This window comes from Symphalangus syndactylus, chromosome 11 (genome assembly GCF_028878055.3).
Source record: "Symphalangus syndactylus isolate Jambi chromosome 11, NHGRI_mSymSyn1-v2.1_pri, whole genome shotgun sequence".
Lineage (NCBI taxonomy): Eukaryota > Metazoa > Chordata > Mammalia > Primates > Hylobatidae > Symphalangus > Symphalangus syndactylus.
In genome coordinates, this window is record NC_072433.2 from 62373758 (window position 1) to 62399203 (window position 25446).

Below are 25446 nucleotides of genomic sequence, written 5' to 3' on the forward strand. Positions count from 1 at the left end.
CATCTTTTATTTTTGATATTGGTAATTTGCATCTTCTTTCTTTTTTCTTTGCCTGTCTTGCTAGAAGTTTATCTTTTTTTTAGGCCTATCAATTTTAGTTTTCCAAGGAAACAGCTTTTTGTTTCAATAATCTTCCTTATTATTTTTGTTTTCAATGGATTTCTGTTCTTATTTTTATCATTTCCTTCCTTCTGCTAGCTTTGGTTTATCTTGCTCTTCTTTTTCTAGTTACTTAAGGTAGAAACTTGGATGATTTATTTTAGAACTTTCTCCTTTTTTAATGCTACAAATTTATCCTTTATAGTTGTACCTCGCAAATTTTGTTCAATTTAAAGTGCTTTCTAATTTCCTTTGAGACTCCTCTAGGACCCATGGATTATTTATAAGTGTGTTGTTTAATTTTCTAGTCACTGGAGATTTTCTTGTTATGTTTTTATTGTTATTTCTAATTTAATTCCATTATGGTCATAAAAGACACTTTGCATGATTTTACTTCTTTTCAATTTATTGAGGTTTGTTTTATGACTCAGAATAAGATCCACCTTAGTAAGTGTTCTATTTGCAATAAAAAAGAATGTGTACTCTACTGTTATTGAGTGGAATATTTTATCAAGGGATCAAGCTGCCTTTGTTAAAAGTCAGCTTTGGCAGGGCTGTTACTTTGCTAGACATATCCCTCTCCATGGATAAGCAGCAAGTTCTGCAATGGGATTCCTAGCGAGTGTCACTTCCACTTTTCCCCTGCAGTGGCTTTCAAAGTATGGTTCCAGGACAAAGCAGCATTCTCATTAACTGAGAATGTGTTAAAAATGCAAAATCTTGAGCCCTCGCTCCAGACCTGACTCAGAAACTCTGGGAATGGGGCCCAGAAATCTGTGTTTTAACAAGCCCTCCTGGCAGTTCTGATGCCTGCTAAACTTGGAAAACTACTGTGAATATCCTACAGAAATCTCTCCCTGTAGCTCACATTTGGATGGCACCTTCTTTAGTTTCTGGTAGAGACACATGTTTTCCCTTTATTATCTGCCTCTGATCATTTAGTGGGGAGTTAGAATAGGCAGACGTGGTTAATTGCATGGCCTCACATTGCTTCTTTGCCTAAAAGTTATTTGTTTACATTCATGGGGCTGAAGATCATTAACCTTGAAGAATGACTTCAGCAATGTTTCTTAGAACTCTGGAATTTCCGGACCGGACAGGACCCTAGAATTTATTAATATTTCCTGCAACCTCCATGTTTGAATCTTGACTGAGTTGACTGTATCCACAGGGCTACAAAAATTTCCACCTGCTGTCTCATCATTTAAGATCAGAGTTAGAATTTCAGAATATAGCCTTGCCATAAGCTATGAGGTGAGAAGCTACCAAGGCATGTGGATAAAGGGATCCATAATTGCTCTTCAAATAGCAGTGTCTAAAATCCCTGGATTATTTTATGTTCTTCTCTCTTGTTGTAGATATAAATTTGTCAGTTCAGGCTGTCTCTAGATAATCATAACCAGAGGAAAATTGCTTCTAACAGAAATTCTACTACTCCTCTTTGCCTGAGTGATTGCAAATAACCCAGGCAAGTCACTCTGTTTGTGCTTCACTCTTACAACTATAGAGTGGGAACAATGAAGTGTTAGCCTTACCTAATTTATTCATCCTACTGGGAAAGTCACTGTGATAATTCAGCCAAACCATCCCAAGTAGAGGCCACTCACTTGTTGCGTAGGTGCCTTTCTATTCTAGCCCAGCACCTACAATATTTCCTGGTGCATGAAAGATACTTTTTTTAATTTAAATTTTTGATCACCCAACAAAAATGTTGAGTTGATGAAGCATGTGAAATTAACGAAGTTATATTTAGTTTCAGCACTCCTGAAAGAAAAGTGTTTTTGAGTAAGTTAGCAACGTCACATAGCAAGAATTAATACCAATTTGAAATATCCAAGCGGGGGCAGCAGCATGGAAAGGTCTTGGCTGGATGTGAAACCCAAATGCTAAAGGTTCTTAGCAAAATAAAGGAAGGGGAAGGAAATTAGTGTTTTGGAGCAAGTTTAAACAATGAGGTGTTCCTTTTTGTTTTTAAAATATATATATTTTTTGACAGAGTCTCACTCTGTTGTCCAGGCTAGAGGGCAGTGGCACTATCCTGGCTCACTGCAACCTCCACCTCCCGGGCTCAAGTGATCCTCCCACCCCAGCCTCCCAAATAGCTGGGACTACAGAGCATGCCACCACGCCTGGCTAATTTTTTGCCTTTTCAGTAGAAATGAGGTTTAACCATGTTGCGCAGGCTGGTCTTGAATTCCTGACCTCAAGCAATCTGCCTGCCTCAGCCTCCCGAAGTGCTGGGGCTATAGACGTGAGCTACTGTGCCCTGCACTGTTTTTAAAATACTTTCAAACTTATATAAAAGTTGCCAGAACAAAACAGAGACCTCTCATATCTCCATTCACCTTTCCCCGATGGTTAATACTTCACGGCTTTTGTGAAGCACTTTTTATTACTACTATAACAGCTTCTAAACCAATAATAACAATTTTTTTTCTTTTTTCTTTTTCTTCTTATTTTTTGTAGAGATGGGGTCTCACTATGTTGCCCAGGCTGGTCTCAAACTTCTAGGCTCAAGCAGTCCTCCCACCTTGGCCTCCCCAAATGCTGGGATTACAAATGTAAGCCACTGCAACTGGTCAAAAACAAAACAAAACAAAACGAAAAGCTATTGATATGCTAATTGTACTTCCATTATATGCCAGGCATTATGTTAGCCACTGTACATTATCTCACTGAATTTCCACAATCATTCTCCAGGGTATCCATTATTACCCCTGTGTCACAGGAGTTATTGTTGAGGCTTAGAAAAGTCCTATATCATATCTAAGGTTCCACTGGCTATGTGCAGGTTTCAGATCCTCAAAGTCTGTATGTGTTCCAATCTCCAAACGACAGGAGGCACAGCTCTAAGGGCAGGGAATTAAAGGTCCGCATGACTAACTTCCACGTGATGGTCTGACCCTTCCCTCACTCTTCTATTTCAGGACCCCTCTTCTTACTGAATGCTGAGCAAATTGCGGAGGAGATAGGGAATATGTGGAGGACAACGTATAAACTGATCAAGACCTTATCTGATGTGCCTGCACCCAGGCGCTTAGCAGAGAATATGAAGATCAAGATCGATAAGTTTAAGCAGTACATTCCCATCCTCAGTATTTCCTGCAACCCAGGAATGAAAGACCGGCACTGGCAGCAGGTTTCTATCAATCACTGCCCGCCCCCAAGCAGCCCAGCCCAGGCCTGGCCTGACTGTCCTTGGGAAGGTGGGAAACATTACTAGGTCAAGCTTCTCCTTTCCGAAAGGAGAATCTACTTAAGGGCAAAGGGATAGCAAATAAGAGTGGCAAGCCTTCTGAAGGAAGAGAATGAACTCCCTGCCCCCTGGACAGGTTGGCCCTTTCCTTGGAACCCCCATTGCTCGTGGTTCGTTGAGTGTTGTTCCAGCCAATGGCCACAAAGGTCTCCTTCCTGCTTCCTAAGCAGATGGGCTTTTGGAGGCCAAGAGCCTCCAAGGTGCAACAGGGATGTTCAATACAGTGAGAGGACCTTGATTTGCTCCTTGACCTAGGATACACAAAAAAGAAAGTCACATCCCTCCCTGGGAGTTGCTAATAATACCAGATGATTCCCACTTAGGATGACTTTGGTGTGGCATTTCATTGTCAAACAGGTTCAGAAATAACTTTGCACTCTTCTTTCAGCCCTTTGGGTCTACAAATTAGAATAATAAATATTCTCCTTAAAAATAGCTGGGATTTTTATAAGGAACCAAGTGTGAGGGTGATAAGTGTGGTGTGAACACTAAGCAGAAAAAAGAAAACTCACTGTGTTTCTAAAATAATTGTCACTTCCAAGGGCTAGCAATGGCCTTGAAACATCCTCTACCAGAGAGTCGCTCTGTATGGAATTGGAAGTGAAAATGGCTTTCTTTGGGCAGATTCTTCTCTGACTTGGCCTGTAATTCCCCCTCCCAGAACCACATTCAAGACCGGGCATGGTAGCTCAAGACCATAATCCCAACACTTTGAGAAGCTGAGGCAGGAGGATAGTTTGAGCCCAGCCTGAGCAACATAGTGAGACCCCCATCTCTTCCTAGTTAATTAATTAATTAGCTAGGCATGGTGGTGCACATTTGTGGTCCAGCTACTTGGGAGGCTGAGGTGGGAGGATTGCTTGGGCCAGGGATGTCAAGGCTGCATTGAGTCATGATCGTGTCACTGCACTCCAGCCTGGGTTAACAGAGAGGGGAAAAAAAACCACATGTAAGACTGAGGAAATTCTCTCTGAAAGGACCCAATGACAACACAGTGACAAGGAGCACTTTGCTCTCCCTAGGAAGACAGAGGAAGACTCTCTGAATACATGAGAGGTCTTTTTGTAGGGAGAAGCTACTTTCAGTTTCCCAAAAAGTCTTGAGACTCAAGACCTAAGCAAAGGATGGAGTGCTGTGCAGACAAGGGATAGGCTGCCTGCTGAGTAGACTTCTGTTTTTTCTTTCTTTTTTTTTTTTTTGAGATGGAATCTCACTGTGTCACTGTGTCACCCAGGCTGGAGTTCAGTGACGTGATCTCGGCTCACTGCGTTCAAGCAGTTCTCCTGCCTCAGTCTCCTGAGTAGCTGGGATTGCAGGCACATGCCACCACGCACTAATTTTTGTATTTTTAGTAGAGATGGGGTTTCACCGTGTTGGCCAGGCTGGTCTCGAACTCCTGACCTCAAGTGATCCACCTGCCTCAACCTCCCAAAGTTCTGGGATTATAGGCATGAGCCACCGTGCCTGGCTGGGATATTTTTTAATTGTAATTCTAATTAATTAATTTTTAAAATAGAGACGGGGGGGGGTCTCACTATGTTGCCCAGGCTGGTCTCGAACTCCTGGCCTCAAGTGATCCTCCTCCCTTGGCCTCCTAAAGTGCTGGCTTTACAGGCGTGAGCCACCATGCCTGGCCATGACTTCTGGTTTTGAAACGCCCCAGCAGAGGGGTCCGCAGAGGAGGAGTTGCTGTCAGTTGGTGCTCATGGGGTGCCTATCCCTACGGACCCGGCCTAACTAGGACTTTGACCTGCATCGGGGGGATGGGGGGGCTTAGGGAGCTTAGGTGGGACCGGTGGCCTCTGGTAGTGCCAGGTTTGTCTATGAGATAGCACTCTCAAGAGTGTCCTTGTCGATGGCGTTTGAAGAACATGCTGTGGGGCTGGGAAAGCCATCTGCTCCACCTGATGCTTCCTCTATGACGCTATTCTCGTATGTGGGCACTCAAAAAATCCTAACCAGGCCAAGCGCGTAGCTCACACCACTAATCTCAGCATTTTAGGAGGCCGAGACAGGAGGATCACTTTGAGGCCAGGAGCTTGAGGCCAACCTGGGCAACATAGTGTGACCCGTTTATTTAAAAAAATAATTAATTTAAATTTAAATTTTAATTTTAAAAATCCCAGTCAGGTGCAGTGGCTCACGCCTATAATCCCAGGACTTTGAGAGGCCGAGGCAAGTGGATTGCTTGAGCCCAGGAGTCTGAGAGCCAGCCCAGGCAACACTGCAAAACCCCATCAAGAAATACAAAAAAATTAGCCGGGCATGGTGGCACATGCCTGTAGTCCCAGCTACTAGGGAAGCTAAGGTGGGAGCATCACCCTTGAGCCTAGGAGGTTGAGACTGCAGTGAGCTGTGATTGCGCCACTGCAGTCTAGCCTGGGCAACAGAGCAAGACCCTGTCTCAAGAAGTAAATAAATAAATAAATAAAGTAAAAAATTCAACCATTCCTAGACATTCATATTTCCCATTTATAGGCCACTTAAATGATACGAAAAATATTTCCTACACTGATAATAAAATAATAATAATGATGATATTGAAAATGTACTGAGTACCAGCTATGGTGCTGGGTACTGTGTTGCATACTTTATTTGGATTCTCACATTTCATCCTTAAAACAGGCCTTTGAAGTGGAGATTATTATTATCTCCATTTCACAGATTGGAAAATTGAGACTTGGAGAGATGAATTGTCAGATGGCTAGTTGGTGGTGGGGAAGGGAATTGGAATTTTTCTACACTGTTTGACTCAGCCTGGAAAAGTCAAGAAGGCAGAAAAGGTCCGGTCAGAGGAAGGGAGCGGGCAGTAGGGGGCAGTAAACCACAATGAGAGGGGGCCAGGGAGCACAGCCCCAGGACAGTGGCTCCCAAGGAGTGAGCCCCTAAGTGGAAGCCCAGTGGGCTGAGCAGTTAAGAGGCAAGTTCAGAAAGGACAAAGGCCCCTAGACACTCTCCAGACTGCCCCTAGGCAGAGCCCATTCCTCCCTGCAGTGTATGTAGGTCACACCACAGGCCACCTCGGGACAGCCCCAGGCCTGGGGATGTCATTCTCTGCCCTGATGCCTAACTCAGGAGATCCACTGCCACGGATTCTGGCTCTGGCAGGGGGATCTGAAGGATGAGCCATCTGTAGCACTCAAGTCTAGAAGCTGGATCTTCTGAAGCCAGGCCGTGGCTGTGCTGGGGGTTCTGGTCATTTACAGAACGTAGGTGGAAAAAGTTAGAGCCTTATGTTTGGGGCACAGACTTTATAGATAACAGCAAAGGGGTTGCTACTGTGGTTTAAAGCAAAATGGAAGCCACAAATCTAAAAGGCTTTTTGGAGCATTACACTAAGGTGCATTTCTGATGTCCTATTTGCAATTAGTGTTATTTTCGTTATTTTTTCATCATGTGCCTATGACATTCTTGGTCTTCCAAGACCGTTATTTCAACGGTAACTACTTCTGGTTTCCTTGCTTTTGTGCTTTCTGTGTCATTATAAAAAAAATCTCCTGGTCTGGCCAGGTGCGGTGTCTCACGCCTGTAATCTCAACACTTTGGGAAGCCGAGGCAGACGAATCACCTGAGGTCAGGAGTTTGAGACCAGTCTGGCCAATATGGTGAAACCCATTTCTACTAAAAATACAAAAATTAGCCGGGCATGGTGCCATGCGCCTGTAATCCCAGCTACTTGGGAGGCTGAGGCAGGAAAATCATTGGACCCAGGAGGCAGAGGTTGCAGTAAGCCGACATTACGCCATGGGTGACAGAGCAAGACTCTCAAAAAAAAAAAAAAAAAAAAGTATGGAAAAAGAGAAATTAAAAAAATAATAAAAATTTAACTGTTAAAAAAAAAGCAAGATGGAACAAGGTAACATTTGATCTTAGGGAGAAACTGCACTGGTAGATGCCAAAACTGGTCCTCTGTGGCTAGTAGAAATATAATGTGAGCCATTTGTGTAATTTTTTTTTTTTGGGGAATGGAGTCTCACTCTGTTGCCCAGGCTGGAGTGTAGTGGTGTGATCTCAGCTGATTCCTGTCTCTACCTCCCGGTTCAAGCTGTTCTTTTGCCTCAGCCTCCCACGTAGCTGGGATTGCAGGCACCTGCCACCATGCCCGGCTAATTTTTGTATTTTTAGTAGAGGCAGGGTTTCACCTGTTTGACAGGCTGGTCTTGAACACCTGACCTCAAGTGATCCGCCCGCCTCAGCCTCCCAAAGTGCTGGGATTACAGGAGTGAGCCACTGCACCCAGCCAATAATTTTAAAGTTTCTAGTAGCCACATTTTACAAAGTAAAAGGGGCTGGGCATGATGGCTCACACCTGTAATCCCAGCATTTTTGGGAGATCAAGGCGGGAGGATCGCTTGAGTGCAGGAGTTCAAGACCAGTGTGGAAAACATAGCGAGACCCCATCTCTACAAAAAAATTTTTAAAGAGAAAAAAATTAGCCAGGCATGGTGTTGTATGCCAGTGGTCCCAGCTGCTCAGGAGGTCGAGGCAGGAGGACCACTTGAGCTTGGGAGGTCAAGGCTGCAGTGAGTCATGATCACACCATTGCACTTCAGCCTGGGCAACAGAGCAAGACACTGTCTAATTAAAATTAGCTGGGTGTGGCAGCTCACTCTTGTAATGCGACTACTTTGGGAGGCTATAGTGGGAGGATCGCTTGAGGCCAGGAGTTTGAGACCACTCTGAGCAACACAGCAAGACCCTATCTCTACAATAAATTTAAAAATTAGCCAGGCATGGTGGTGTGTGCCTGTGGCCTCAGCTACTGGGGAGGCTGAGGTGGGAGGATTGCTTGGGCCTGGGAGGTCAAAGCAGCAGTGAGCTATGATGGCGCTGTTGCACTCCAGCCTGGGAGACAGAGTGAGACTCTGTCTCAAAAAATTTTTTTAATTTAATTTAAAAATAAATTCCTCAGTCACACTAGCCACATCTCTGGTGCTCAACAGCCACCTGCCTCTCGTGGCTATTATGCTGAGCAGTGCAGATAAAAAGAACATCTCCATCATCACAGAAGGTTCTACTGGACAGCACTGCCTCGAACAACAAACATTTACTCTCGTCTTTTCTTTGCAGATCAGTGAGATTGTCGGCCATGAGATAAAGCCCACCGAAACGACCTGCCTCTCAAATATGCTCGAATTTGGATTCGGCAAATTCGTTGAAAAGTAAGGGCTTATCCCCTCCTTCAGAAAAGGTTTTGGTCAAAGGATCTTTAAGTTGCTACAGTGATCTGATTGGCCCCATATCGGGCTGTTTGTTTTTTTTTTTTCCTTGTGGCGTAGGGTGGCTTAAGGCTATTTAATTACCTCCAGCTACCAACTCGTATTGGTGAAGCTTCTGTTTTGAGCTGCAGAGCTGCTGATGGGTTGTGACTAGAAAATTGAGTCATGGATTTTATTTCAAAGGGAATTTTTTTTTTTTTTTTTTAAGTGTTCTTTGAACCTGAGCTTCAAGCCCAGCTCTCTGATTGGGGGCAAAACCATTCAGCCTTTCTGTGCCTCGGTTTCCTCTTCTTTAAACAAACAAAGCAACAACCCTCTCTGAGCTTTAAGATTGTGTGAAACCTGGTTCAATAAGAAGTCTCTTCTCGCCTGGGCATAGTGGCTCGTGCCTGTAATTTCAGCACTCTGGGGGGCCAAGGCAGGCAGACCACTTGAGGTCAGGAGTTCAAGACCAGCCTGGCCAACATGGTTAAACCTGTTTCTACTAAAAATACAAAAGCTAGCCAGACACAGTGGCACATGCCTATAGTCCCAGCTACTCAGGAAGCTAAAGCCAGAGGATTGCTTGAACCCAGGAGGTGGAGGTTGCAGTGAGCCAAGATAGCGCCATTGCACTCCAGCCTGGGCAACAGAGTGAGACTCCATCTTAATAATAATAAAAAAAAAAAGTCTCTTGCTTTCTTCCCTTCTCCGAATTCTCCTGGAGTTCATGTGTATGAGAATTTTGCTATTTGAATGCTATTTCTAGAACAGAGCTTCTCAGGACCCTGCTTGCTTTTCCACACTTCCTTCATGGCGATGGGTGGGGAGATGTTGCATTGCCTGGACTGGAGACCCTGTTAGGCAAGTGTGGCACCCAGACTCGCTGCATCAGCATCAGCTAGAAACTAGCTAGAATGCACATTTTCAGGCCCCACCCAACCCACATAATCAAATTCTGCGGATGGGCCCTGCAATCTGCGTTTTAACAAATCCTCCAGGTCAGCACTGCCCAAAGCAGCATCCACTGGCCACGTGTGGCCATTGAGCCCCTACAGTGCAGCTAGTCTGAATTAGATGTGCTGTAAGTATAAAATACAGGCTGGATTTTGGAGACATACTAAAAGAAAAAAGAATGCAAAATACCTAACAATTTTTAATATCGATTAATATTGAAATGATAATATTTTGGATATATTGAGTCAAATACATTATTGGAACTAATTTCACCTGTGTCTTTTAATATTTTTTAAATGTGGCTACTAGAAAGTTTATTTTATTTTATTTTATTTTGGAGATGGGGTCTCACTCTGTCACCCAGGCCAGAGTGCAATGGCGCAATCTCAGCTCACTGCAACCTCCGCCTCCCAGGTTCAAGCGATTCTCCTGCCTCAGCCTCCCGAGTAGCTGGGGTTACAGGTGCCCGCCACCATGCCTGGCTAATTTTTGTATTTTTGGTAGAGACGGGATTTCACCACGTTGGCCAGGCTGGTCTTGAGCTCCTGAACTCAGGCGATCTGCCCACCTCGGCCTCCCAAAGTGCTGTGATTACAGGCGAGAAACTTTAAAATTACATATGTGGCTCACTTTATATTTCTAATGGACATCACCTTTTCAGGCGATTTTGATACATGAAAGGCTGAGAATTCCCCACTCATAGTGCACCAGAGCAGGTCCCAGCTCCTGAATCTTTCTGCCACCTGAATACTTTGATGCCTCTCCAATACCACCACTATTTTCCTTATTAAGGAGCAGGCCTAGAGACACATATGTTTTTGTCAGGCTTAGGATAAAAACTCTTAGGTTTTTTGGCCAAAGGGCCTCACTTTCCCCCAATAAGATGTTTCCAAGAGACACTAGCTATGGAATGATTATGCTGCACTCAGCATTTTATATACCTTAACCCTTTTTATTTATTTATTTTTTATTTTTTGAGACAGAATCTCACTCTGTCTCCCAGGCTGGAGTGCAATGGTGAAATCTCAGCTCACTGCAACCTCCACCTCCTGGGTTCAAGCGATTCTTCTGCCTCAGCCTCCCGAGTGGCTGGGATTACAGGCACCTGCCATCATGCCTGGCTAATTTTTGTAGAGATGGGGTTTCATCATGTTGGCCAGGCTGATCTCGAACTCTTGACCTCAGGTGATCCATCTGCCTTGGCCTCTCAAAGTACTGTGATTACAGGCGTGAGCCACCACGCCCGACCTTAACACATTTATCCATCACAAAAACCTAGTGTCCTAGATCCTACTGTCTTAATATTATTCTCATTTTACAGATGAGGAAATAAACTTCAGATTATTAGCCGTTGATCACAGCTAGTAACCGAAAGAATGAACATTTCACTTAGGAAAGAATCAAGATTTGAACATAAGCAGGCTTCCATTACCAGGCAGGCCTTAACCATGACCCTTCACTGCTGAAAAAGTAAACCCCTCTCCGGAGACAGCAAATGAACACATAAACATACAGCTATTCTTATACTTTCCATGTATGCATGTTCAACTGTGACCAATTCAGAAGTGGAAGCATCTTGGCTACGTTGTTTACTTCTGTGAGCCTTGGTTCCATTTGTAACATGGAGAGTAGCTAGGTGATTAGAGTTAGGATTAGGAGAAAAGACATGTCACCTGAACTGATTCCATGTCTGGGGACTCAGCCACCACCATTTAGGGAGGTGTGATATTGCATGTATTCCACCCACACCATAGTTAATGCAGCTTCATCACAGCCCATAGTTAATGAGCTTCTCCAGCCCATTTTGGGTGAGGTCAACTCTTGATATATTTCATGAATTCCCAAACTGGTTAATCCCTCATCTGTTCAATCATTTGCATTCTAATTCATACCCTAGGGTAATTCATGAGGCCTGGTGCCAGCATTTGGTCTTATTTAATTGAACCCCAAAGCCTGTGATAGGGGCATATGGGGACCTGAGGCCCATCAAGTGACTTGGCCACAGCCACACAGCCAGTGAGCACTGGAGGCTGGGCCTTGTGACTCCTTGTCTCATACTCATCTGGGCTGGCACCTGCCTTTATTAATTATTCCCTATACGCACATTCATTTTGGTCACCTCTCACAGGCCATATTTAAGTCAGTGACCATCCTGAGGTCCTGATCAGTCCTTGTTTATAATTTTCTGCTCCTAATCTTCCTCCTTCTCGAGGCTAAATTAGGATTCTCAGCTCTATTTAATTGGTCCTATTTGATTGAACACATGTGAACAGTTCTATTAGTTCTGTTACTCTTTCTCTTTTTTTTTTTTTTGAGATGGAATTTTACTCTTGTTGCCCAGACTGGAGTGCAATGGCATGATCTTGGCTCAATGCAACCTTTGCCTCCCGGGTTCAAGCGATTTTCCTGCCTCAGCCTCCCGAGTAGCTGGGATTACAGGCATGCGCCACCACGCCAGGCTAATTTTGTATTTTTAGTAGAGACTGGGTTTCACCATGTTGGTCAGGCTGGTCTCGAACTCCTGACCTCAGGTGGTCCACCCACCTTGGCCTCCCAAAGTGCTGGGATTACAGGAGTGAGCCACCGTGCCTGGCCTAGTTCTATTGCTCTTTCTAAGAAAGAGAAGGGAGAAGGCACATCATAAGGGTGGAAGAAGAAACACCAGGGTAGGAGTCAGATTAGGAGGAATTGGTGTCAATACCCACTTCCAGTACTCCCCGGCTGTGTGATTTTGGACATGTCACTTGCTTCCTCTGAGTGCTGGTTTCCTGACCTATGAGTAAATATCAGATGGTCTCTTCTACACTCAAGGATGCAATGAAAGACAGGGCTGAGGCAGAGACAACAGTCCCTCTTTCCACTTCCAAGAACTTGGCTTTCCAATTCTTTGCCACACCTCGGTTTTAGGACCCAGATCTCCATGTGGAAACAAGAAGAAAGGAATTTGTTTGCCTCTTCTCTCTCTCCCTCTATGCCCCTTTCTGTGGAACAGAGGGGCCATGGACGGGTGGACCCAGTATCAGGAAAATAGTAGGTGTTTTTGAAAGGGGAAGGGATGGGAAGTGGAGCAAGAGCCATCACATAAATTAACAGAGGTTCAAAATCTGAATAAGAAATCAGAATACTGGCCAGGCACGGTGGCTCACGCCTGTAATTCCAACACTTTGGGAGGCCAAGGCAGGTGGATCACTTGTGGTCAGGAGTTCAAGACCAGCCTGGCCAATATGGTGAAACCCCGTCTCTACTAAAAATACAAAAATTAGCCAGGTATGGTGGAGCGCACCTGTAATTCCAGCTGCTCGTGAGGCTGAGGCAGGAGAATTGCTTGAATCTGGGAGGCAGAGGTTGCAGTGAGCCAAGATTGCGCCACTGCACTCCAGCCTGGGCATCGCAGTGAGACTCTGTCTGGGGGAAAAAAAACAAAAAACAGAAATCAGAATATGGGCACATAAGGCATAAACAAAGTTGGAAAGAAGAGGTCTTATTTTAGTGAACTTATAACAGTGGTTCTCAACTGGGGGCCATTTCCCATCCCTAAGGGACACTTGGAAATATCTGGAGACATTTTTGGTTGTCATAACTGGCAAAAGATGGGGACAGGGCTGGGGAGTCTGCTGCTGGTGTCTAGTGAGTAGAGACCAGGGATGCTGCTAAACACCCTAGAAGGTAAGGTACAGCTCCCCATGACAATTATTCAGCCTATGTGAGTTTGCTAGGTCTCATCAAAAGACAAAGCAACAAATTTAGTTATAGTCTAATTGGCTTTTAATCAAGATTCATGAATCTGGGCAGCCTCTATTTTCCAAAATAGAATGAGAGTTCCCACTGGGCAGTAGCACAATGGTAAGTTTTATAAGGAAACAGAACAATATGATAAAAAGATTAATTAACATCAGGTTATTTTTTTTATAAGGGTTCAAGCGGAGGGAGCTTCCTTATTCTCTGACTCAGGTAGACTGGAATCTCCTGTTTTCAGGAAAAACTGTCCTGTTCTGGGATCTATCTCCTTCCTTAAAGGTTCAGTTTGATTACATGCCATTTAGCGTGAGTGACTCCATTTTGATTTGGTCTGGTCTGCTGGGGTCTAGTGCAGGAGCTCAGTCCAGAATAATGGCCTCCCATAATTTTTGTTGAACAGGCTGCTCTTACAACATACCACAGACTGAGTGGCTTACACAACAGACATTTATTGTCTCATAATTCTGGAGGCTTAAAGTCCAAGGCCAAGTTGTAGGCAGGGTTGGTTCCTTCTGAGGCCTCTCTCCTTGGCTTGCAGATGGCTGTCTTCCCCTATGAATTGTCATGGTCTTCCCTCTTTGTGTCTGTGTCCTAATCTCTTCTTATAAGGCCACCAATTATAATGGATTAAGGCCCACCCTGATGACTTCTTTTAATTTAATTACCTCTTTAAAGATCTTTTCTCCAAATAGAGTTACATTCCAAGATATTAGGGGTTAGAATTTCAATGTATGAATTTTCAGAGAGACAATATTTAACCCATAACACAGCCCAAAAAGTCAACGGTGCCAAGGGTGAGAAACCCTGCAAAACACTGGCGGTAGCTGGCAGATCTTAGAGCAGGATAGTAAACCTTTTGGTCAAATTAAGGGCTTCTGGAGATTCTCCTAAGACTGAGCTGAAATTCCTCCTTTTTTTTTTTTTTTTTTTTTTTTGAGACAGGGTTTTACTCTGTTTTCCAGAGTGGAGTGCAGTAGTGCAATCACGATCTCAGCTCACTGCAGCCTCTACCTCCCAGGCTCAGGCGATCCTCCCATCTCAGCCTCCCGAGTAGCTAGAACTACAGGCACACACCACACCTGGCTAATTTTTGTGTTTTTAGTGGAGATGGAGTTTTGCTATGTTGCCCAGGCTGGTCTCAAACTCCCAACCTCAAGCAATCCTCCCTCCTCGGCCTCCCAAATGCTGGGATTACAGGCATGAGCCACTATGCCTGGCCTGAAGTTCCTCCTTTGATGTGTCTTCTCTGCCTCCTGTTGATGTTGCTGTTGCTGTGTTCTCTCTTTAGATTGGAGCCCATTGGTGCAGCCGCCAGCAAGGAATACTCTCTGGAGAAAAACTTGGATAGAATGAAGTTGGATTGGGTTAATGTGACGTTCAGCTTCATTAAATACAGGGACACTGTGAGTCTCACTCCAACTGCAGCCCTCTTTGAAAGCAGCCCCATTATGCAATAGATTACAGAAATGATTCATTCTGAATGGTGACAGAACTCACAGAGAAATAATCGCTCATGTCTTGATTGTTTCCTCCTGTCTGCCTTTCTGTGTGGGTCATCTTTCCTCTCAGCACCACCAAAGAGATGCATTCTTCAAATCAGAAAGGCCTTTTGATTCAGAGCAAGAAGCTTTCTCAGTGCAAAGGAACCAAGCAAGCCTCTAAATCAGCACCTCCCAGTGAAGGTGCAGGCTTGTACACCATTCCAAAGCTTCCCAGTTGCCTCAGAAGCACAGGGGCAGACAATGACTAGTGTTTCTCGGATGTCGGTGCGTGCAGGAATCACCGGAGATCTTGTTGAAATGAGGGTTCTGATTCAGCAGGTCTGGGAAGGGACCTAAGATTCTGTAGATCTAACAAGCTCCCAGATAATATTGATCAATTTTGAATAGCAGGGGTGTAGGTTTCTTTCTTTTCACTTGCACTTGTAGAAAACACAGGAGTTCGTACAGTGCATGCGAAGGTGCACACACCCGAAGCGTTTGCTCAGCTGTCTTTAGGGTCTGGCTTGCTTTTAGGATAGAGTGTGAGGTAGGGATGAGGGCTGCAGCTCTTGGGGAGCTGTAAATCATGGAGGCAACAGGTTGATACACACATCCTGCAGACCATTGGTTCTTTTTTTCTTTCTTTTTTTTGAGATGGAGTCTTGCTCTGTCACCCAGGCTGGAGTGCAACTGCGTGATCTCGGCTCACTGCAACTTCTGCCTCCCGGGCTCAAGTGATTCTCATACCTCAGCCTCCCAAGTAGCTGGGATTACAGGTGCCTGCCACCACTCCCGGCTAATTTTTGTATTTTCAGTAGAGATGGGGTTTCACCACGTTGGCCAGGCTGGTCTTGAACTCCCGACCTCAAGTGATCCACCCGCCTCCACCTCCCAAAGTGCTGAGATTACAGGCGTGAGCCACCACGCCAGGCCCAACCATTGATTCTTAAAGCAGTGCTTCCAAACCTGCATTGTAGAATCATCTGGGATGCTTTAAAATCTCCCAATGGATTCTTCCTGGCTCCTCCCCTCCCAGAATGCCTGGGCATCTGTATTTTTAAGGCACCCCTGGTTTTTCTCATATGCAATGTGGATTGAGAACCAAAAGCTCCCAAGCCTCCCTCCTCCCCCAGGCTGCATGTTATCTACTTGTGACTTCTTTCCCTATTCAGTTTAAATGGTTGGAGTGCCTTGGTTTCACTCAAGGAAGAGCTGTAGGGGTGAAAAGGTGTGATCCCTTTCTTCACCTAGCAAGAAGGTCATTCACCGCCAATACTCCTATAATAAAAGACAGATTAACAAGAGAAAAGCATTAAAATTTTATTTAATCAAAGTTTTACATGACATTGGAACCGTTGAAACTGAAGACCCAGGGAAAACTGTGTTTTGGGGCTTAGGTTTGATGAAGAATGGACAGCTGTATGGAAACGACATTGAACAAAAGGGTGTGGTATAATGGTCTAGACTCCAGGGGAAGCTAGCAAGACCTGCCTGTTGAGATTCTCCTTGTTCTGTCTGTGTAGCAGTCCTTCCTCCCAGGCATAGGGCAAGACCCCTCAGGAACGATGGTCTTGTGACCCACTATCAGACAAGGTTGCTCAGAGAATTTCCTTATGGCCAGCTGTCTTGGTCAGAGTGATATTTCTGGGTTTTATGGCTTGCTTTGGGAAAGAGGAGTTTAGTTTCTATGGACTATCTTAGGGGAAAGATAAAGGAGCAGGAGAAAGGAAGAAAAAGATGGACAGAAAGATCTTGCTTCCAAGGCCTTCCAATGTCCTTCAGTTCAAAATACTCAGCAAATCAAGGTGCAGTGCTTCGGGGTATCGTGTTCTGAGCCCCAACAGAGCTATACATGAGCCGATGAGAGGGAAGAGAGCTGACGGCACAGGGCCTCATTACTGAGCCTCTCCTAGCAAGGGTGACCCAGCCACCATGGGTCTCAGAAGCGTGGCTGCATGATCAGCTTGGGTTAGACACTGCTATAGAGGCTGTTGGGGTGACAAGAGGAGTGTAAGCTAGGAGACCTGGGGAACAGCACACTTATACCCGGCCAATCTGCAGAATTTTTGGCTAAAGTAACTACAGACAAGAATCAGTAGCTAAATGGGGATCAAGAAACCACTTTATTAATAGCCCAACACACTACCAGTGCTGAGCTACTGGTAAAACATAGATAAGAGAATACATGCTAGGCCCAAATTTAGCCTCCTAGATTAGACTTGAAAGAAGTGAGAACAGAGCAAGAAAGACCAAACCTGCCCCAGGGGTCAGACCCTTGTCAGCTTGCTTGCCACAATGGCCCAGGAGAAAAAGTGCCACCCACAGAGCCTGGCCTTTAAGGCACACCTTAGACCTTACCTACTAGTAGAACAGGACCACTTGGTCAGGCTTGGTGGCTCACACCTATAATCCCAGCACTTTGGGAGGGCCAGGTGAGAGGATCACTTGAGCCCAGGAGCTCGAGAACAGCCTGGTAACACAGCAACACCCCATCTCTACAAAATAATAATAATAATAATAATTAGCTGAGTATGGTGATGTGCACCAGCTACTTGGGAAGCTATTTGGGAAGCTGAGGCAGGGAGATTGCTTGAGCCCAGTAATTTGAGGCTACAGTAAGCTATGATTGCAACATTACACTCCAGCCTGGGTGACAGAGTGAGACCTTGTCTCAAAAAAAGACCTAATAAATGTATAAAACAAGCCAGGCATGGTGGCTCGTGCCTGTCATGCTTGTAATCCCAGCATTTTGGGAGGCTGAGGCAGGCAGATCACTTGAGGTCAGGAGTTTGAGACTAACCTTGCCAACATGGTGAAACCCCATCTCTGCTAAAAGTACAAAAATTAGCCTGGCGTGGTGGTGCTTGCCTGAAATCCCAGCTACTCGGGAGGCTGAGGCAGGAGAATCAATTGAATCTGGAAGGCAGAGGTTGCAGTGAGCTGAGATCATGCCACTGCACTCCAGCCTGGGCAACAGAGCAAGACTGTCTCAAGAATGAATAAATAAATACATGGCACATGTATACATATGTAACAAACCTGCACGTTGTGCACATGTACCCTAAAACTTAAAGTATAATAATAATAAAATAAAAATAAATAAATAAATAAATAAAACAGAGGTTCCCAAACTTTCTTAGTTCACAATGCCTTTGTGTCTAAGTACTTTTTTCACAGTGCCCTTAGGCCAAAAGAAATACTTGATAGCTTTGTTTATGCAGTAATTAGGTCCAAACAACTTAATAAGGATTTATGCTCTAACAACTTAGGCACTGTTTGAAAAAAATACACCTACATTGAAAGAAAAACTAATAGTTGTATTTTATTTTTAAATAACCAGAATCATTTACTCTGAGTTGGCTGCGGTGCCCCGGGGCACATCAGTTCGCAGTGTGGAAACCACAGGTCTAGGCCTAATCAGTCAGATTAGCAGCCAATCTTCCTACCCGAGGGAAAGGAGAGCCAGGAAAGCAAGTGGAGAAGCAGGAACACAGGGAAAGGGGCAGAAATCTTCCTCCCCAGCAGATTCTATCTATGAGTCTTGGATTAGACTGTATTTGACTTCTGCAAAGGAGGTCGACAATAAATGTCTTTTAAAAATAAAATTTTAGAGATGGGGTCTTGCTATATTGCCCAGGCTGGTCTTGAATTCCGGGGCTCAAGCGATCCTCCTACCTCAGCCTCCCAAAGTGCTGGGATTATGGGCATGAGCCACCTTGTCCAGCCTAAATATCTTTAATAACATTTTCAAGGAAGAAAGTAGAAGTCCTATCCCCTGCAAGACATAGATTCCTACTCCATGAGAGTGGAGTTCTGAGCTGGGAGGTCCTAAGTGATCAGCATGAAAAATGGGGAGGTAGCTGGATGCAGTGGCTCAAGCCTGTAATCCCAACACTTTGGGAGGCTGAAGCACGAGGATCACTTGAGGCCAGGAGTTCGAGACCAGCCTGGGCAACATAGTGAGACCCTATCTCTTAAAAAAAATATGCAGGCTGGGCGCGGTGGCTCATGCCTGTAATCCCAGCACTTTGGGAGGCTGAGGCGGATGGATCACCTGAGGTCAGGAGTTTGAGAGCAGCCTGGCCAATGTAGTGAAACCCTGTCTCTACTAAAAATACAAAATTAGCCGGGCGTGGTGGTATTTGCCTGTAATCCCAGCTATTCAGGAGGCTGAGGCAGGAGAATCACTTGAACCTGGGAGGCAGACGTTGCAGTGAGCCGAGATTCTGCCGGTGCCCTCCAGCATGGGCAAAAGAAGTGAAACTCTGTCTTAAAAAAAAATCCAGGCATGGTGGTGAATGCCTGTAGTCCTACCTACTTGGGAGGCTGAGGCAGGAGGATCCCTTAAGCCCAGGAGTTTGAGGCTGCAATGAGCTAGGATCAAGCCATTGCACTCAGGCCTGGGTGAGGAGACCCTGTCTCAAATAAATAAATTTTTTAAAAAGGAAAAGAAAAATGGGGAGGTTTCACAATTTTGACAGGGTGGGACATCTTTATTTACAGGATACAAGCATCTTGTGTGCAACTGATGACATTCAAATGCTACTCGATGATCACGTGATAAAGACCCAGACCATGTGTGGCTCCCCATTCATCAAACCAATAGAAGCAGAATGCCAGGTAAGAGGAAATGAAGTTGAATGCTTTGAGATGTTTCATTAGCTCTGGGTTTCTCAGAGGAGGGAAAGGTTTTCAAGTTCAGTTAACAAAGAAAGTCACTTTGTCCTAATTGGAAAAATAAATAAATAAATGACACAGTGGTTCACGCCTGTAACCCCAGTACTTTGGGAGGCCGAGGCGGGCAGATCACCTGAGGTCAGGAGTTCAAAACCGGCCTGGCCAACATGGTGAAACTCCGTCTCTACTAAAAATACAAAAATTAGCCAGGCATAGTGGAGGGCGCCTGTAATCCCAGCTTCTTGGGAGGCTGAGACAGGAGAATCACTTGAACCCAGGAGGCGGAGGTTGCAGTGAGCCGAGATCGCGCCATTGCACTCCAGCCTGGGTGACAAGAGTGAAACTCTGTCTCAAAAATAAATAAATAAATTAATTAATTAATGACACAAGACTGAAAGCAATAACCATCCAAGAAAGCATATGGCATGCTGAGCCTTTGCAACTGTCTGCCAAAAGAGAAGATGGCATTTGAATGCACCAAATACATATGCATTTGGGAAGCATCTTATGGTAGTAATCTAGAATGTAAGCTACCCGAAGGTAGGGGTTTGGCCTCCTGTGCTCATTGTTTGTAGCAGTGACATAGGCTAAGGACACAAACTCTGAAGCCAGATTACCTGGGTTCAAATTCTGGCTCTGCTCCTTATTAGTAATGTGACCTTGGGCACATTACTAAACTGTTGTGTTTCGGTTTCTACATCTGGAAAATGCGGTTTGTAATCACATCTACCTTGTAAGGCTGTGGGATTAAATTGGTTCCATATACTTGAAGCACTCAGACCATCACTCCACATAGATTACATGTATAACTATTGTAATTATTCTGCTAGGACGTGAGCTCCATAAAGGGCAAAACTCTTGTGTGTTTCATTCATTGCTATGTTCACATCACCTGGAGCAGTGACCAGAGCATAGGGAGCCCTCAATAAGTATTTGTTAAACAAGTGACTGACTGAATGAATGAATAAATGTGCGTCTCCATCCATTTGCTTGGTCCATGGGCCTGTGATGCAGAGTGGCAGGTTAATGATTCAGATATGAAATGCTAAATTCACAGAAATGGGAAGAAAAGCTAATTCGCATACAAGACAATTTGGATGCCTGGTTGAAATGCCAAGCCACCTGGCTGTACCTGGAGCCAATCTTCAGTTCAGAGGACATCATAGCCCAGATGCCAGAAGAGGGGAGGAAATTTGGCATTGTTGATAGTTACTGGAAATCACTTATGTCCCAAGCGGTAAGTTTTTATACCCTAATAACTCTTACCAGCAGAAATACAAATGTTTCCTCATTATGCATTCTAGTCACCTTCCTTGAAACTTGTAAATGAACTAGAGTTTTGGAAAATCAATCTTTTTATATCTTCTTCTAATTTCAAAAGTTGTTATTATTAAAAATGCAAACATATGACCGGTGCGATGGCTCATGCCTATAATCCCATCACTTTGGGAGGCCAAGGCGGGGGTATCACTTGAGGTCAGGAGTTCCAGACCAGCCTGGCCAACATGGTGAAACACCCATCTCTACTAAAAATACACACACAAAAAAATATTAGCCAGGCATTGTGGTGCATGCCTGTAATCCCAGCTACTCGGAGGGCTGAGGTGGGAGGATCGCTTGAACTCAGGAGACGGTGGTTGCAGTGACCTGGGATCGTGCCACTGCACTCCAGGCTGGGAGAGAGAGCAAGACTCTGTCTCAAAAGAAATAAAAAAAAAAAAAAAAAAAAGCAAATACAAATACGTAACATAGAAAGCAGAAGCCTTTTGAAATCCCACTTCCCAAGCAGTAACTATAGGCAGTTTGTATTATTTAACTGTCATTTCTTACAAGGTTTTATTTGTTACAGGATAAAGCAATAACAGTTTTATAGCTTGAGAATCCTTTTAGAATTCCAACAATTACCCACATTTGGTTACTCAGTTATTTAACAAATGTTTATTCAGTACTACAATGACCCAGGTGTTATACTAGGAATCAGAAAATACTTGAAGGTAGCAAGAATATGATTTCTGTCTTCATAGAATTTGCTGCCTTGGCTGAGTGCGGTGGCTCACGCCTGTAATTCCAGCCCTCTGGGAGGCCAAGGCAGGTGGATAGCTTGAGCTCAGGAGTTGGAGACCAGCCTGGGTAACATGGTGAAACTCTGTCTCTACTAAAAATATAAAAAATTAGCTGGGTATGGCGGTGTGCACCTGTAATCCCGGCTATTCTGAGGCTGAGGCAGGAGGATCCCTTGAGCCCGGGAGGCAGAGGTTGCAGTGAGCCCAGATTGTGCCACTGCACTCTAGCCTGGGCAACAGAGCGAAACTCTGTCCCCCCAACCCAAAAAAAAGTAATATACAAATAGTTATTAGAATACAGAAGAGTGATTTAGTTGTCTCAGGGTGTCAAGGAAGGCCTCTAAAGCAGGAACGTTGGGATCAAGGCTTGAAGGATGGTAAGTTCACTGGGTGTGCAAGGCACCTAGAGGCATCTTTTATGAGGTCAAATCATTTTCCTTTTTTAAATCAAGTGTGATCAAACTGGGGTGCACTTAAAAAGATTTTGCTGCAAAGGAATTTGTCTTCCCTGCTTTGTTTGTGGGAGTGAGATAAATGGGAATTTAGATTGTCCAGCCAGCATAAGCCAATTCTTTATTAGTTAAGGTTGTTTGGGTGCAAGTGACAGAAACCGACTCAGGATAGCTGAAATGAGAAGATCAAATGGGTGTCTCATGGAACCCAAGGCCAAATAGCGCATCCAAACCTCACAAAAGATGGATCTAGAACCCAGAAGCCTCTTCTCTTAGGAACTCCTTCCATCTCTCTGATCTTGGCTCCTCTTTCCTGGCCCTGCCTTACTCTCTCTCTCTCTCTCTCTCTCTTCCCCCACCCCCCTCAAGACTGGCTTTCTCTACCACTCCATCACACAGAGAGACATAATCCTCACTCAGCCCAGACTAGTATAGAATGTCATGGTTTGGATTCTAAACTCCTTGGGTTAAAATATAATTGGGCTTGGTTGGTTTTAGGTGCCCAATCCCTGCCCAGTCAACCATGATCAGAGGAACAAGGTCATGTTCCATGAGCATTCACCCCTGTGCAGTTAGGAGGCGGATCAGGAGGCAGTTAGCTGGACAACGAGTGCTGTCAGTTGATAGGTCACACGTTCATTACAATGACCAATCTCAGAACTTGGGAACCTCATGTTGAGTCTCACCTTTTTTTATGGAACCCAGGTGAAAGATAACAGGGTTCTGGTGGCAGCTGACCAGCCACGGATGGCCGAGAAGCTTCAAGAAGCCAACTTTCTCTTGGAGGACATCCAGAAAGGGCTGAATGATTACTTGGAGAAGAAGAGACTATTCTTCCCCAGGTATCCAGCATTGTTCTTTTATTTGGAATTACATTCTTGCCCTGTATGTAGGTAGAATTACATTTTTCATACCAAGAGTTGGCTTCAACCAATCTAGTCCATACTCTTTCCTGGTTTTCCATTCTCTGAGACAGCTTTCAGGAATGGGGCATGGCTTCATGGTCTTTACTTAGTGTGAGGTTGAATGGACAGCAAAGGGTGTCAAATGCACACGTTGTCCAAACCAACACTGTTATTTTTCCGAATTACGGGGGTAGAGTATTCATGACTATGAGCCTGGATTTTGGAGTTAATCAGACCTCCTTTGGCATACCAGCTTTTCTACCTAGTGGTCTTGAGGCCTCCAGCAAATCTATCCAAGCCTCAGGTTCTCCACCGTAAATTTGGGATATAATAATGGCTCCTGGCTGGGCGCAGTGGCTCACGCTTGTAATCCCAGCACTTTGGGAGGCCAAGGCAGGCGGATCACAAGGTCAGGAGATCGAGACCACAGTGAAACCCCGTCTCTACTAAAAATACAAAAAATTAGCCAGGCATGGTGGCAGGTGCCTGTAGTCCTAGCTACTCGGAGAGGCGGAGGCAGGAGAATGGCGTGAACCCGGGAGGTGGAGCTTGCAGTGAGCCGAGATTGTGCCACTGCACTCCAGCCTGGGCGACAGAGCAAGACTCCGTCTCAAAAAAAAAAAAAAGAATGGCTCCTACTTCATGTATTTGTTGTACACATTAATGAACTAACACATGTGAAAACATTTAGCACCTAGACTATATGTTTAAGAAGCATCAGTCAATTTTTTTATACCATCAAATTTTGTAGTTTCTGATAGGTATGCTTATACATATTTGACTCTTTTTTTTTTCCTCACAAGAACCAATCTTCTGCATAAAAGTCAAGGGAGTTTTAGGTTAGTTCCAGGCCGGGCATGGTGGCTCATGACTATAATCCCAACATTTTGGGAGGCCAAGGTGGGAGGATTGATTGAGCTCAGGAATTTGAGACCAGCCTGGACAAGATGGGGAAATTCCACCTCTACAACAAAATACAAAAAATAAGCCAGCGTGGTGGTGTTTGCCCATGGTCCCAGCTACTCTGGAGGCTGAGGTAGGAGGATCGCTTGAGCCTGGGAGGCAGAGGTTGCAGTGAGCCAAGATTGCGCCAGTGCACTCCAGCCTGGGCAACAGAATCAGACCCTGTCTCAAAATAAAAAAAAAGGAGAAGGTTAGTTTTGGAAAGGTGAGTTCTCACTCCTGACATTCCTGATAATCTATCCATGACTAGTTCACCATTGATGGTCACTCCATGTCATTTGACCCCAATTAAGATGTTTGATCCTAATTTACCTTTAAGAAACACAAATTTTAGTGTTTCTTTATATGGAGACAAAGTTAGTTCCCTGCTGTTTACCAAAAAAAAAAAAAAAAGTGATTTGTTAGAAACTCAGAAGTATGACTGAGCATGGTGGCTTATGCCTGTAATCCCAGCACTTTGGGAGGCTGAGGGGGCGGATCACCCGAGGTCAGGAGTTCAAGACCAGCCTGGCCAACATGGTGAAACCCCACCTCTACTAAAAATACAAAAATTAACCAGGTGTGGTGGTGGGGGGGCACCTGTAATCCCATCTACTTGGGAGGCTAAGGCAGGAGAATTGCTTGAACCTGGGAGGCGGAGGTTGCAGTGAGCCAAGATCATACCACTGTACTCCAGTCTGGGTGACAGAGCAAGACTCCGTCTCAAATAAATAAATAAATAAATAAATAAAGAAACTCAGAAGTATCTTTGGTATTTATTCAATTCAGCATTATCCAATGAACTTTCTGCAATGATAGGAATGTTCTTTGTCCCTATTGTCCAGTACAGTAGGCCTTAGCCGCCAGTGGCCACTGAGCACTTTATATGTGGCCGAGGTGACTGAGGAAGCCTATTTTTAACTTAGTTAATATTACTTTTTAATGCAAATAGCCACATGTGGCTAATAGCTTTTGTATTGGACAGCACATTATAGTGGAAGGAACCCTGGTTTGGAAGCATAAGGCTTGGGAAGAGATTAAACTCAGGAGAAACACCTGAGGTTTGGGCTTCTAGTTCTAGACCCACTCCTGTTATTCCTAATTAAAATATGAATAATAGACCGGGTGCGGTGGCTCCTGCCTGTAATCCCAGCACTTTGGGAGGCCGAAGCGGGCAGATCACGTGAGGCTGGGAGTTCGAGACCAGCCTGGCCAACATGATGAAACCCTGTCTCTACTGAAAATACAAAAATTAGCTGGGCGTGGTGGTGAGTGCCTGTAATCCCAGCTATTTGGGAGGCTGAGGCAGGAGAATTGCTTGAACCCGGGAGGCAGAGATTGTGGTGAGCCGAGATGGCACCACTGCACTCGAGCCTGGGTGACAGAGCGAGACTCTCAAAAAAAAAAAAAAAAAATGAATAATAGCACTAATAATAGCATTTACCTTACACCAGGACCCTGCTTAAGTGCTTTACACATATTAACTAATTTAATCTTTGTAATACTCTTATGGGTTTGGGAACATTATTATTGTCCCTGTTTTATAAATGAGAAAATAATGATTTGCCCAAAGATACAAGACTGGTAAAATGATCAAGCTAGAATTGATACCCAGAAAGTCTGGTTAAGATATTCAGCCATTTGACCTCTCTGAGCCACATTTTTTTCCTAAGTTAAA

At 44.6% G+C, this 25446-nt stretch overlaps 1 protein-coding gene across 2 annotated transcripts in view; it reads left to right on the forward strand.

The window, feature by feature from the left end:
- The window catches only part of DNAH3 (dynein axonemal heavy chain 3), a 225107-nt gene that overhangs the window by 74543 nt on the left and 125118 nt on the right, over positions 1-25446 (forward strand). For both annotated transcript variants that reach the window (XM_055233091.2, XM_055233092.1), the window contains exons 19-24: positions 3027-3238; positions 8426-8517; positions 14537-14651; positions 19233-19349; positions 20464-20643; positions 22627-22763. In XM_055233091.2, coding sequence (XP_055089066.1) covers positions 3027-3238; positions 8426-8517; positions 14537-14651; positions 19233-19349; positions 20464-20643; positions 22627-22763 — 853 coding nt within the window. The remainder of the gene's footprint in view (positions 1-3026; positions 3239-8425; positions 8518-14536; positions 14652-19232; positions 19350-20463; positions 20644-22626; positions 22764-25446) is intronic.